Source organism: Amyelois transitella, chromosome 25, assembly GCF_032362555.1.
Source record: "Amyelois transitella isolate CPQ chromosome 25, ilAmyTran1.1, whole genome shotgun sequence".
NCBI classification, from domain to species: domain Eukaryota; kingdom Metazoa; phylum Arthropoda; class Insecta; order Lepidoptera; family Pyralidae; genus Amyelois; species Amyelois transitella.
The window spans coordinates 3,682,642-3,696,836 of record NC_083528.1 but is presented as its reverse complement, the minus strand read 5'-3'; the positions used below and the strand labels follow the sequence as shown (position 1 = coordinate 3,696,836).

The window sequence follows — 14,195 nt, the reverse complement described above, 5'->3', positions numbered from 1 at the left end:
CTTATTGATTCTTGCAATAAACAACAATACACTTATTAATAGCCTTTGATAAAGTATATCACATAGTTTTACGTTACTCTAATCATTGCTTGAAATAAATATGGGGAAAAATTATTTAAATATTAAATTCATAACAAAACTAAATAATTATACGTGATAAGAATCAAGACGATAATAGGCTATTTTACACCATGTAAAAAAAAATATAAAAATGCACGTATCTTATAGATTTTGTAAAAAATAAAAGAAAAACATCGATCATTATTCATAAAAGTGCAATATGGATTTTATAATTCAATTTAAAAAATCCTCTTTTTTAATCTGTTCTTCAAAAGTCGAAAACGCTATCCGCCATGTTGGGTACTGACGTGACGTCATACTTTTAGTAAACAAATATCGAATCGAAAACATATTGATGATGTAAGGCTCTGTTTATTTTGAAATTTTAAAATTTCTATCACGTTTTTGGGTTTTTACTCTTTAATAATTTAATAGAATCATGGAAGACGGTTTTGTGAAAGCAGACAATATAAATCTACCGAGGATTAATACGTTGATGGTTTCTCATTTTAATATCACTTGGCAGTGGAATCCACAATTTTTCTGGTGTTTTTATACTTGTATTCTTGCATTCAGGAACAAGACACCAACAATATGTATTGTAATTCATTATTACAAAAATCTTTTTACTTTAGTCTTACGTAGAGCCGTATTGTTTACTAAAAGTATGACGTCACGAGTCAAAACAGCATGGCGGATGACGTTTTCGCGCGAAAATACAAAATCATAAATAATAAATCGTTTTTAGAGCACTTTTCGGCTTCAAAAAATTTTAATAAAAATTCTATAGGTATAACACAGTCTCAGGATTGATTTAAAACAGTTTTCAAAAAAGAGTGTAATAGCCTATTAAATATGTGATATTTTTACAATCGTATTTGGCGTTCCACAAGGCTCTAACCTAGGCCCACTATTAACTTAATATGACAGATATTGAAGTACTTACATCCGCACTCGTCTCTCACTTGACGGTGCCCTGGCGCCCATGGCCTGTAGTTGGGCGCACGTGACTCCAGTCTCAATGCCAGCCAGGCGTGACCACATAGAGCGCACGCCATCCCAGATGAGAGTTTGTTTCTTGTGCCGAAAATATCGGTAATTTTGAACGTCTAATGGAGTAAAATTCAGATATTTAGTAGAAACGTATAAGAGATAACATTAAAAATGTCCGATAGTGGAACAGTCTATAAATATAATGAAATGACGGATAAAAAAATGGCTTCATTCAACGAAACCGATATAAACAAAAATTATGATTTTAAAATGAACATCATCCTCTGCGCTTACACATAGTTCGTCGTTCAGGAAAAGAATTAAGCTCAAAGCCGTAATTTGATTTGGTTTCCCTCGAATTTCAAAACACATCTTAAAGTAGAAAAAAGAAATAAACAATTATTTTACCGAGTGTGGATCCATCATCCAAATGTATGGGAGTATGTATGGCGTCTGCGCTTTCAACAGTTTGCTCTTTACTGCCAACATCATCTTGAAATCCTTCATTAAATAAACCACTGAAAACAAAATATGTAATTTTATTTAGACAATGTTTGTTTGTAATCATCATTTCAAAAATCAAATTACAATAAGAATATAGCTCATTCTTAAAAGGAAAAATTTGAACAAGATAGAAATGTTTCCTTCATCTTGCCTATATTTATGGTACTTACCTTTTTTTTTAGGCTGGTAGAATAGACATTAAGAATATTTTTCTCAATCCAATTTCATAGTAATAAGCAAATTATAATGATGTTAAAAAATTTATAACTTTAAAAATTAAATATTGGCTTTTTGTCAAACAAATATATGAGAGAAATTAATTTACTCAAAATAAAAAGTACCTTATGTCTGCTATGTTTTTGTTCAATATCCTATGTATGTAGAAACTCTTGTATTTTTTCTGATATGTCTCCTGAAAAATACAAAGAAGACGCATGCATTAATATTTAACCTACATGATAATAGAAAGAACATATGGAAAGTTTATTCATAGTCTTCCATTTTCATAGTTTAACATTCAATCTGTGTATTAAAATTTTTTCATTAAGTCATCGAGTTGAACCTGTCATTAGTCTTTTCGAAACCATTGGATAAAATATGTAATCTTTTAACGTAAAATAATCTTTCTTTTATTTAAATTAGAATATGGTCACTTACAACCACTAACACTTGATCGGCCACCTGGAAGCAGCACCTCACTGATGTAGCATAAAGTAACCAGGTGGGGAGCCAATGGAAGACCAGAAATGGCAGGCCACAGCTGATGGTCGATAGGATGTACACGAGGATCGTCCGCCATCGGCTTTTATGGTAGCCATACACTACCTGCAGAAAAATATTTGATAAAGAATTATGTAAATAATAATATGTTACTCTGAGCAAACTGAAATCTTGTAGTCTTGCTGGAATGTAGCCAGTTTATTCATTTCAGAAATAAACTTCCATATTCCAATAAAAGATCATTATTCTGAAGAGCTGTGATATTGCAAAGAGTGCAACTCATTACGAAATGACAACACTTCACTCTGAAGTTCTCTACGAGACTGGTATAGTCACACCGAGTGACAAAAGCCTCTTGAAAAAAAATGTAGTGTTACAAGTCAAATGATGAGGCCAGGTCTTATTTATCTTCCTGCCCTCTGAGTTTTATCGGATTCACTGCCCTAAGAATTAATTGAAATTCTAATTTACCCTATGTAAATTAGGGTACATTATAATTTCAAGTTCTTTGAATTTGTAACAATATCCTTCATCATATGCCATCAGCCAATTTCAATGAAGTATGCTACACTGGCTGAGCCTAGCAGCAGCAGGCAGGCTTTGCTTAGTGGCTGTAGTGCCCGAAATTACCATGAAAATCAGTAAGTTAACTTGATGGAACAAATAAACATACAACTTACTTTTGTACTTAGGTTTAATTAGGATTAGCAAGGACATAAAACATTCATTTGATGTACTATAACACATATTCAATTGACTTTATTGTGAGTCACTACAGCTGCGATTCGTGACTAATAATGCAAACAAGGAAATAGCACAGGAAATCAGATGGTCTGTTTTGTTGCCTAATGACATATACATACACAACTAGCTTCCACCCATGGCTTTGCTCACATTACTATGTGAAATGCAATAATTGAAATACTTAATATTGTACCCATACATACATAAAATCACGCCTCTTTCCCGGAGGGGTAGGCAGAGACTACCTCTTTCTCTGCATATTTTCTTCGCTTCATCCACATTCATAACTCTCTTCATGCAAGCTCGGCGGTTTCGGCTACTTTTGACCTGACCCTTTACCAGGACATCCTTAATTTGATCAAGATACGTTCGTCTAGGTCTTCCCACTCCGACCTTTCCCTCCACACCCTCCATGTATATCTGCTTAGTCAACCTGTTTTCATTCATCCTCTCCACATGATCGAACCATCTCAACATACCCTTTTCTATTCCAGTAACTACATCTTCTTTCACATCACAACATTCTCTTATCACGCTGTTCCTTATCTGGTCACTCAATTTCACACCCAACATACTCCTTAACGCTCTCATTTCCACTGCATTTATTCTGCTTTCGTGCTTCTTTTGCCATACCTAACTTTCACACCCATACATTAATGTCGGGCCTTTTTGGATAGTAGTAAATATTGTACCCTAAAATAATAATATTATAATATCAAAAAAAACTTGGCTATGTTAGGTCATTCCCAAAGTATTCAATGTACAGTTGAAACAATGCTTCTTTTATATTATATTAAATTGACAATATTAATTAATAAAACTTTATTGAGCCTTAATACAAGCTTAAATATGTGAACCTAATGCTACTCGTAATTCTCCACCAGTCCATCTTTAGAAATTAGCCAACAGATAATATAAGTGGTGTCAATTAGAGATTGAAAAACACAGAACAATATTACATGATTATCAACATTAATCATACAAATATTGCTTGTAAACTATGTTGCAATTATCCAAACATAATAGTTTAATGATAATTGTATCACATGAATTTGATAAGCAAATGAATGGCCCGACTATTAAGCCAGTAATAAAATTATCATATTTATGATATACTATGTTGCTTTATCAATAACCAGCAAATTTAAAGCACTATAAAATTAGTTTCAGTGATAACAAACAAAATTTACTTTTTAAGAAAAATTTATTTTTAGGGGTATCACCACAACTCTCGTGGAGGCAATAGGAGACTTGAGAACTGGCTTAATAGTCGGGCTGTTCATGTGTTTATCAAATTCATGTCATACCATTATCATGAGGTTTTGTTCTCAAAATTACTCCTTTAAAGTGACTAACTTTTTAACCTCTCAGCTGCTGTGGCGCATATGTGCGCCACAACCGTAAACTGCTGTGGCGCACATATGCGCCAACTATCCGAGACAACTTAAAACTCGATTTTAAGCTTAAAATACATATCGTTATGGTTTAAAATTGTTTAATTTACATCCCAAACATACTCAGCAACCACAGACAACAGAAATTAATCTGTTACTTTAAAATAAAAATTGTTGAAAATCAGTTCAAAACAGATCCTGTTTCATAAGTGCGTGACCTTGAGAGATTTATTTTGAAAAATATTGGATTTTTGAAAGAAATAATATGATTTAATTGCAAAAACTGTGTTATTTATTAAAAATATGATAAATATGATGTTCATCTTGATCAAATAATACATAAAAACTATTTTTTTGTGGTTATAATGTGGAAAAAAAGACTACTATAGATCGCGCAAGTGTTTTTGTTGAATGTTGTAACTAAAGGTCTAATAAAGTAAAATGAAATGAATTTATTTGCTATAATATGGTGTTATAATATGCAAAACATATCTAGCTTTGACTGTACAATAGTATTTTATTAACTTCAAAGCAAATATTCCTATATTTTCATCAAATTCCGAAGCAAGTCACGCGCGACATTTTTCGTTCAAATCCGCCGCAGTTTTAGTGTCTCGGTAGTACGGGCGCTTAGCATCTGAGAGGTTAATAAAGTGGGATGCTAGAAAAACAACTAATTATTACCTGTTCAAAGTCAGGGTCTGTATTAATCCTTTGTACCAAGAATTTAGAAAACAAAGCTTCCTGGGAGAATCTTACATCCTCAGTTATCAAAGGCTGATTGTCATCTTCAGATTCCATGTTTTTATTTTATAATAGCTTCTAAGTTATTATTATTTTTGTTTATACTTTACAATTTTATGAGATTAACAGATGCCTTTCAAATATCCAATCATTTCTCCCTTGAAGGATGTGCATCCTATTTATCCTCAATGAAAACCACTTCCAATGATGTCAATAAAATTTAATGGCAGGAAGATCACGAAGAAATTTATTTTATCAAAATACCTAGTTGTACTGCTTCTTCTTCACTAGAGAAAACCAAAATAGTTTGCAAGACCTTGACTTTCTTGGACTAACCATTTACATTATTGCTTTCAATAAATAAAACTATTTACATAATATAACAACTTAAAATTTGATTGCGAATATTATGAATTCTCCCAATTATTGTATCACTAGTAAACAGATGGTTTTGTTTGGTTTAGAATAATTTAAATTCGATGCAATTCGTATCATCATATTTTATGAGAACTTTATTGTTTTCATTTGAACGCACATGGCTAAATCAAAAACAACTTTTGGACTAAGATCACAAATTCAAATTCAAACTTTTATTTGCACGATTATGTCTAATTTAGTATAGAATTTTTTTTATTGAATTTGTTTCGACTTTTACTTGAAAAACAAAACGACAGTTTACGACAGAACAAAACTGAGAAACTGACTGAACCAGTGTTGGAAAAGTGTTAATAAACTACTATCGATAGAATATCGATATCGATACTTGAAATGAAAAGCTATAGGTAGGAAAAGCCATACATACATACATACATAAAGTCATGCCTCTTATTAATTAACTTTCGTACAATTGTAAACGAGAGATGGATTACCTATCTTACTTCCACATTTTCGCAAATTTATCAATTTGCGACCGCTTGTGGTAAATTTATGACCTTACGGATATCCATTCGTAAAATTCTAATTTAAATCAAATTATCCATAGATAACAACAGTCACTAAAAATGTTATGATTTACTCAGTTAACTTACCATTTGACTGTCTTCAATATTTAGATGTTGCTCCAAAATCAACTTTTTCAAAGTCATTCTTATAGGTTCTGAGATTCTTAAAAGAAACTGAAACAAACAAACATTGTCATTATAAGGAAGGTTTTTTTTATGCAATACATGTCAGTGTCCTGAATTTCTTACTTTCTTCGTATTACGTATAAAGTTTTAAGAACACATGTTTTTTATTAATTGATAATAATATTATCAAAACCTCATTAATATCGACACAACACTACAGTTTACCTCTTTCAATGTCAATCAATTTTCATCGTAAATGTCAATGTCAGCATCTACTGTCAGCCAGAAAAAATATTGTCAATGTCAGTGAAGTCAATGAATCAATGAAAATCTGTGGTGTGTTGTGTTGTGAATTTTAGCGTGGTGGTTTAAAAACGAAAAACGTGTAGCTAAAGTGTGTAGCTCTCAGTAAACCTAACATTTATCAATTTTTCAAATTGTAAGTATTTATTAAACCGCATAACAATATGTAACCAATATAACCTCAAAATGTTTCTACAATTCTACATTATTCAAAGCACACGTTCTAATACATGTGTATGCAAGTATATTCTAGATTTTTCATAAAGTTACCTGCGTCACCTGGCAATAGAACTAAAAATGAGACATGACAACAACAAAATCCAGTTGGTAATATTTACTATGAAAACAATCAGAAGCATAATAATTTGCTATTTTTTTTTCAGTTCAAAGCAAGATGATCATCCCTGTGAGATGTTTTACCTGCGGGAAGGTGATCGGGAACAAATGGGAGACATACTTAGGGTTATTACAAGCTGAATATACGGAAGGGTTGGTATTAAATTTATTTCTTTGTTAGCTCACATTTTTCATAAGCAGGTTTCTTCAGCTATTAAGCTTCCTGTAGCTTGGTAGAACCCTCAGTTAGTGTGAATTATTTGGTGCCATTATTTTAAACAAAGCCATTTAATATTATTTTTTTTAGTTAGGTTTAGTTATTTAGTTTACAGCAAGATAGGTCGGTTACAGACAGTTGTGGATATAATAATGTGTGGATGCCAAGACGAAGGAGAAGAATGTTTTTACAGTCACCTAATGCTCCATGAAATTCATTCATTCATATAATCATATCAATATCCCTTGCTATTCAAGTAGTGACAGATTGCTAGCCTGTCGCCTATAAGAAGACTCCCAAGTTAAAAAGCCTATTCCTTAGTCACCTTTTACGACATCCATGGTAAAGAGATGCAGTGGTCCTATTCTTTTTTTCATTGTTGCCGAAAACCCCACTCCTTGAAATTGTTGTTGGTAATTTGTTTTATAACACCACTAGCTGTGCCCGCGACTTCGTCCGTGTGGAATAGCTATTTTGGGCATCATATTTATTTTTGCAAACATCCTCCTCGGCTTTATCAATTATAGCTGCTAATTGTTATGCGACTTGGCGACGACTTGGCCCACATCATTACCCGCGACCGAACGGAGACCGTATATATGCGTTAAGGGTGAGAGGTTGTGCGTTTGTGTGTTTGTTTGTGCAAACCAATGTTAGCAAATATCTCCAAAACTACTGGTCCGATTTTAATGCGGTTTGCACTACTGGATTTAGATTTGATTGGTGCATATTCTTAGATAGGTGTTATGGTTACAAATCACCAGGATGCGCTGCAGTATACAATTGTTTACATAAATGAATGTTAGCATGTATCTCCAAAACCACGGGTTCAATTTGAATGCAGTTTTCACTGCTACATACAAAGGAAGTATTATAAGTAGAATGATACCTATCTATATGTAGGAAGTAGGATAGAGCAAGGCGATCGAAAGATGCGGGGTGAGGGGGGGTCAGGCGGTCACGCGTATTAGAAAGAACGCTGGTTCGCCGTATTAAATGTTTCGCTGCAAATTGCTTATAACGACTATATCTCAAAACCTATTCGTCTGATTTATATACTGTAAATGGCAATTTTAGTCTAAATGAAAAGCCGAAAGTAATAAACATATACTGAATTAAAGAAAATTGGTTTCAAAATAACTTATGTTTTATTATGAAATAAAAAATAGAAAATAAAAATTAATGACAAAGGAATTATAAAACAGTAGTAGTAAGTCGAACAATCAGTTATAGTCAATTACCTCTGATTAAAATTATAACAAAATTAAATTTATAAACAAAACAATTTAAATCAGAGTAAAAAGCGTGGGGTGCATTTTACTTCATTTTCATAACTCTCTTGTCATAAATATGTGCTAATAGAATGATTTTAATATTTACTACATCAGGCACCCCACGCTTTTTACTCAGATTTAAATTGTTTTGTTTATAAATTTAATTTTGTTATAATTTTAATCAGAGGTAATTGACTATAACTGATTGTTCGACTTACTACTACTGTTTTATAATTCCTTTGTCATTAATTTTTATTTTCTATTTTTTAGTTTGATTAGCAATAAAGCGTAGTTTTTTAGTTTTTTTAAACTATTATTTATTTTCTATTTTTTAGTTCGATTAGCAATAAAACGCGTAGTTTTTTAGTTTTTTTATACAATTATTTTTTGGAAGTTAACACTTCTAGTATAACTATCTTACTAGAAAAAACTTTCGCAACCATGCGCCCATCGCCGGAGGTTTTCTCAACTAACTTTCTTAAAGTTATATGTGGCCTGATTGGATTAAATCTCATAATATTCTCATAATGATGATTCTTTTTTAGGCGATGGGCTTGCAACCTGTCACTATTTGAATCTCAATTCTATCTTAAAGCCAAATAGCTGAACGTGGCCTATCAGTCTTTACAAGACTGTTGGCTCTGTCTACCCCGCAAGGGATATAGACGTGATTATATGTATGTATGATGATTGTTAAACCCAGTTGAAAAGAATTTTATAGTGATAAATCACTGTTAATAATATTTTTGACTATCCAGCAAACATAATAATTTTCGATTGTGGCCTTGCCAGGAATCAAACCACAAGATTAAGAGGCAGATTGACACAGGAACAAAAATATTTCAAACATACCTCCACTGCCTTTACAACCAGGAACGCAACAATGTTTATCGGCAGACATCGTGGCACTTTCGTTGTAAAACTGTCTTTCACAAAAACAAACACAAACTTGGGACTCCTATCTCAAATAATCAGGTACTTTTTACAGGAGTCCTATCTGCACAACACAGTGAACACAGTCAGAGTCCAATCTCAGATGATAAAATCACACGAATATCCGGAAGAACAAAGCTCGACTCAACGGAAGATTCCAAACTACAAATAACGACAAGTTATCAGCACAAAACAAAGTGCAAATAGGTAAATACACAGGCACCGGTATTAAAAAACAGAAAGAAAGTTTACAGGTTTTCTAATCGAATTCGAAACTTACTGCAAAACTTATTTGACATAAATAAATGTCACTCATTTCTTAAACGAGTATTACAGTGTTGCTATTATAAATAGGCAAAAGATACCTAATGTTAATTCAAGAATTGCATTAATATGTTTAATACGTATTAAATATCACAAAGTTCTGTAGGTAGTAACTTTATTCTTGTATTGTTGTAAATTTAGTTGTTCAATTTTCATTTATTACTTTTGTTTTATTACTTATATATTTTTTATTGTTTTAAAATATTCTACTAATTCTACTATTGTTTCTAATGGTAATTCTAAATGGAGCGATGCGATGAAATAAAAAAGCCTCAGATTAATAGTAACATTATATGGAAATATATTACATCTCTTTTTGGACTCCTTATACGTCAGAACTTCTTGGTTTCTTGTATAGAGATTACTGGCAATGGTGCTATCTCTGTCTCTCTTACTCTCATACGAAGGATCTAAAAATGAATTTATTAATCCTGGCAGTTTTAATAAGGATAATGAGAAACTCTTATCAAAATATTGCATTGTCATCGGTCCTTGATACGTGTGCAAAGTTTCAAGTTGATCAGACTTTTTTAAATCAGTGAAAATTAAGCTCAAAGATTCCGTTACATACATACATACATACATACATACATACAACCCAAGCTAATAAAAGCGTAGTAAAAATAATCTTAAAAAATGAACATAAAAGTGGTTATTGTAAGTAAACCTTAAGAGATAGATATATGCTCTCGCGGACTTTTTTGTGGCAAAAAATGAGTACTTCACATCTTTGGTACATTGTTTTACTATATCTTTGTTGGTTTGCGCAGCGTTCGCGTGGAAAGCTCGCAGATGGCCGACTCATTCAACTTTCACCTGCATTGTTGACGTTTCCCGTAGGAAATCCGGGATAAAATGTAGCCTATAGCCTTCCTCGATAAATAGACTATCTAACAGTGAAAGAATTATTCAAATCGGTTCAGTAGTTTCTGAGATTAGCGCGTTTAAACAAACAAACAAACAAAACAAACTCTTCAGCTTTATAATATTAGTATAGATTAGTATAGATATTCCACTTAAGAAAGCTTTGTTCTTGTACATCTTGTTTTAAAATGACTTTCTTCAGTCTTGTCAATAGCTTTATTTCCATATTATGTAAGTTAGCTTTTATCATTATTAATTTAAGTTGGTCTGTCCAAGGAAGCTGAGTGGTGGTCTCAATTATCTAATTATTTCTAATAATTTTAAAATTAGCAGGTATCTTACCCTTGACAGCAGGAATGTATGTAGGTACAATGTTTATTGCTACTTAGCAAAATTATCTTTGTGGTAAAAACTATGTTTGTTTCTTTTTTATTCCAGTGACGCCTTGGATGCACTGGGTCTGAAAAGGTACTGCTGCCGAAGAATGCTGTTGGGACATGTGGACCTCATTGAGAAACTACTCAACTACGCACCTTTGGAAAAGTAATTATAGTTCTTAAAGTAATAGGATTTCTACTAAAATGGAGTAATATTATTGTTTGTGAAATTCTTATAATATAAAATGTTACTCTTGCACTTTATATGTAAAATGTACAGTCAAATAACACCATGAAATTGCTCAGTGAAATTTATTTTTGTTGTTTTTCATATTCCTGAGTGCATGCAAACTACTACACTACTACAAAAAACAACTACATGTTTAGTTTCAGTTCAAATAGATAATATTCAACTTTATATTTAATGATCACAGGCATAACATAGAATGTAACATCAACTGTTATCTTCCTAGTTCATTGTATATGCATAGAGACTTTGAGTTGCAAAAAATCCATCTAGTGTGTAAGAAAATATGTTTAATTAGGATCAGTAAGATATTAAGTAATAAATAAGATACACAATTATATTTCTTACTTTATTATTTTTCCTAACAATTACTCGGGTGTCGTAGAAAGGCAATTAAGGGATAGACTTATTAACTTGGTATTCTTGGCTAGAAAACCTGTCACTATTTGAATCTCAATTCTATCAAACCTAACAGCTGAACATGGCCTGTCAGACTTTTAAGACTCCTTGCTCTGTCTACCCCCAAGGGACGGACAATAGACGTTATATTGATGAATGGATGGAAAAATTACCCCTTTTTTTTAAATCATATCTATCCATATCTCATATTCATTTTTTTATACAAGTTGAAGATTGATTATTCAGTAGGTACCTTCACTTGAGCATCTCAAACAACAATGTTCTTAAGGATTCTTTTATCACAAGATCATGGTTTACACTTGTAAATAAATACTAGACACGGCAAGGTAATAAAGCTGAAGAACAACAATAAAATGCTCTCTCTAGTAGAACATTGTTGACTAAACAATAAACGATGATGGTATTGTTGTAATAAAGATAAAACTATTGACATTGAGCATCAGGTACTTGAAGAACTGGCAAATTTTTAAATAACGAAGTTGTTCTTTTTTTGCAAATAATTTTTGTTTGTTTTATGTCTGTTTCTTGTGTTGCTATCACAAATGCAGACTCAAGGTAAAGGGAGCACTAAGGTTTAGGGTGCAACTGGGAATACGCAAAGATGAAAGAGAGAGAGGCTACATTTCAAAAGGGGAATTTCTGCCGAAAGCGAAGCCCTAAATAGCCAATCAAATAATGATACCTCTAAGTCTAGATCATAAATAGAAGCAAATGTAAGGGGTTTGAGGAAAACTGCCAGGATACACCAATGTCGCCAACCGGCGAGACCTCGTAACATTTAAACTGGTTTGTTGCGTCAAGATCTTTCTTAATCCTTACAAGTTCCATGAACACCTACACAGAATCTCAATTTGTCGCTATTTTGAAATTAAATTATGCTTAATTTTTTTTTTTTTTGTGAGCATCATAGAGCGAGTTTTTATTATTCAGAGGTAATCTGAAAAAGCCTCAATACATACCTCCAGTACTTCTGAACGGAGTACCTTTGAACTATGTTTCACATTTTAAGTATCTTGGTCATATTGTGACAGAAGACCTGAAGGATGACCAAGACATTGAAAGGGAACGCAAGGCTCTGTCGATTAGAGGCAATATGTTGGCCCACAGATTCACATGGTGTACAACAGGAGTTAAACTTACGTTATTTAGAGCCTTCTGCCAAAACTTTTATCTACACCTGTGCTCTGTGGACCAGCTTTTCGCAGAGGTCGTACGATGCTCTGCGCGTCCAATATAATAACACCTTTAGGGCCCTGTTTCGGCTCCCCCGCTACTGCAGTGCATCAGGCATGTTCGCAGATGCAGCGATAGATGACTTCTACGCAATCATGCGCAAGAAGTCGCTATCGCTCATACGCAGGGTCAGGGGGAGCGGGAACAGAGTCCTGAGGATGATAGCAGACAGGATGGACGCAGCGGTCTTCAGGAGGTTCACTGAGTTACATGTGACGAGGTGAACCTTCTGAGAACCATGTAAGTAAACTTAAACTTAAACTAAAAATTAAAATTATTATTATTATTATTTTGTAATGGAATTTATTATTATTTAATTTATTATTATTATTCAATGAATGTATTAAAATGTAATTTTGTGTCAACGATATGGGTCTAGAAACCTGGAATAAATGATTTTTATTTTATTTATTTTATTTTTATAAATAAATTAAAAGGTATTTTTTTCAGAAAACTTATTTATTTTCAGGAGTAGTATACTTTATAATATAAATATATTATTGGACAGATCACATTACCGCCAATTTGATAACAACTGAAAAACTGTCGCTTCAAACTTCGCTTTTGGGACTGCGATAGATTTTCGGGCAATAAAAATGGCAGCGCGTGCGCCATAGCCGCGTGCCACGGGGGCTGGTTGCGTCTTTTCCTCTTTAGAGAGGAACTCGAGGGGAATTTTATATTGAGTCACATTCATTCCATAAATATTCTTTTCGATTATTGCAGGAATTTAACTTCTACGAGTATGCTTAGTGCTCTCCCCAACGAAAAATAAGGTTATTGTGGTCGTTAGTCGGTCATTCAATAAAATATAACAGAATAATTTAATTTCAAAAATTTTGAAATTCTAACGAAATCATTATTGTTCACTGTAATTTGATGCGGTGACCCTAGTAGTAATAATCTTAGCACCTTGATGACATTGCATCTAATAACGGTTGAAACCTCGTAAAATATACCTGTTTAATTGCACTTATTAGGATTACCTTCTTATGTTTCCTGCTAGAAGTTAAAATTATTTAAGTGTTAACTATTTATTGCCTTAATAAAGTAGGTAGATAAATGCAATAAGACCTGTAGGTACTTACGCACAAACCACTTACCGAGTACATACACTTACCTTCAGCAATTGATGTTTGAAATTCAAATAGGTAGTGACAGGACAAATAATCAGATAAAATCTCGTAAACTCTCATTATCTTTCTACTCTATCCGAAGTAAGATATGTATATTTGTATGTATTTATAATATGTATTACTAATAGGTACCTATCTTTGTATTGTAAAATGTTTAGCAGTTATTAAATTTGCTTTGCGCCAAACTCCTGTTTGGTTTCATTAGCGATAAATCCGCCATTGCACCATCTTTGTCACTTTTGTGCTGTTTTGTATGTTTTACTCTTATGGTACAATAAAGAGTTTATGTATCTATACTTACGGAT

At 32.7% G+C, this 14,195-nt stretch overlaps 3 protein-coding genes across 4 annotated transcripts in view; 2 read left to right on the top strand and 1 right to left on the bottom strand.

Annotated features, from left to right (window-relative positions):
- The window catches only part of LOC106137151 (polyamine-transporting ATPase 13A3), a 39,025-nt gene that overhangs the window by 12,970 nt on the left and 11,860 nt on the right, over positions 1-14,195 (bottom strand). Inside the window, exons 2-6 of one of the 2 annotated variants that reach the window (XM_013337926.2) lie at positions 6,188-6,274; positions 2,215-2,382; positions 1,899-1,969; positions 1,462-1,571; positions 1,007-1,169 (exon numbers count right to left, since the gene is read on the bottom strand). In XM_013337926.2, coding sequence (XP_013193380.1) covers positions 1,007-1,169; positions 1,462-1,571; positions 1,899-1,969; positions 2,215-2,382; positions 6,188-6,244 — 569 coding nt within the window. In that variant the 5' untranslated portion in view covers positions 6,245-6,274. Of the gene's footprint in view, positions 1-1,006; positions 1,170-1,461; positions 1,572-1,898; positions 1,970-2,214; positions 2,383-5,099; positions 5,848-6,187; positions 6,275-14,195 lie in introns of those variants that run through there. The other variant, XM_013337924.2, reaches the window with a different exon arrangement.
- On the top strand, positions 6,529-11,044 carry LOC106137152 (DNA-directed RNA polymerases I, II, and III subunit RPABC5). Its single transcript, XM_013337927.2, has 3 exons — positions 6,529-6,665; positions 6,913-7,018; positions 10,916-11,044. Exons 2-3 carry the CDS (start codon positions 6,924-6,926, stop codon positions 11,022-11,024), a joined length of 204 nt encoding a protein of 67 aa, XP_013193381.1. The 5' UTR covers positions 6,529-6,665; positions 6,913-6,923; the 3' UTR covers positions 11,025-11,044.
- On the top strand, positions 12,565-12,978 carry LOC106137118 (uncharacterized). Its single transcript, XM_060951453.1, has one exon. The coding sequence runs from the start codon at positions 12,565-12,567 to the stop codon at positions 12,976-12,978; it is 414 nt and encodes a 137-aa protein (XP_060807436.1).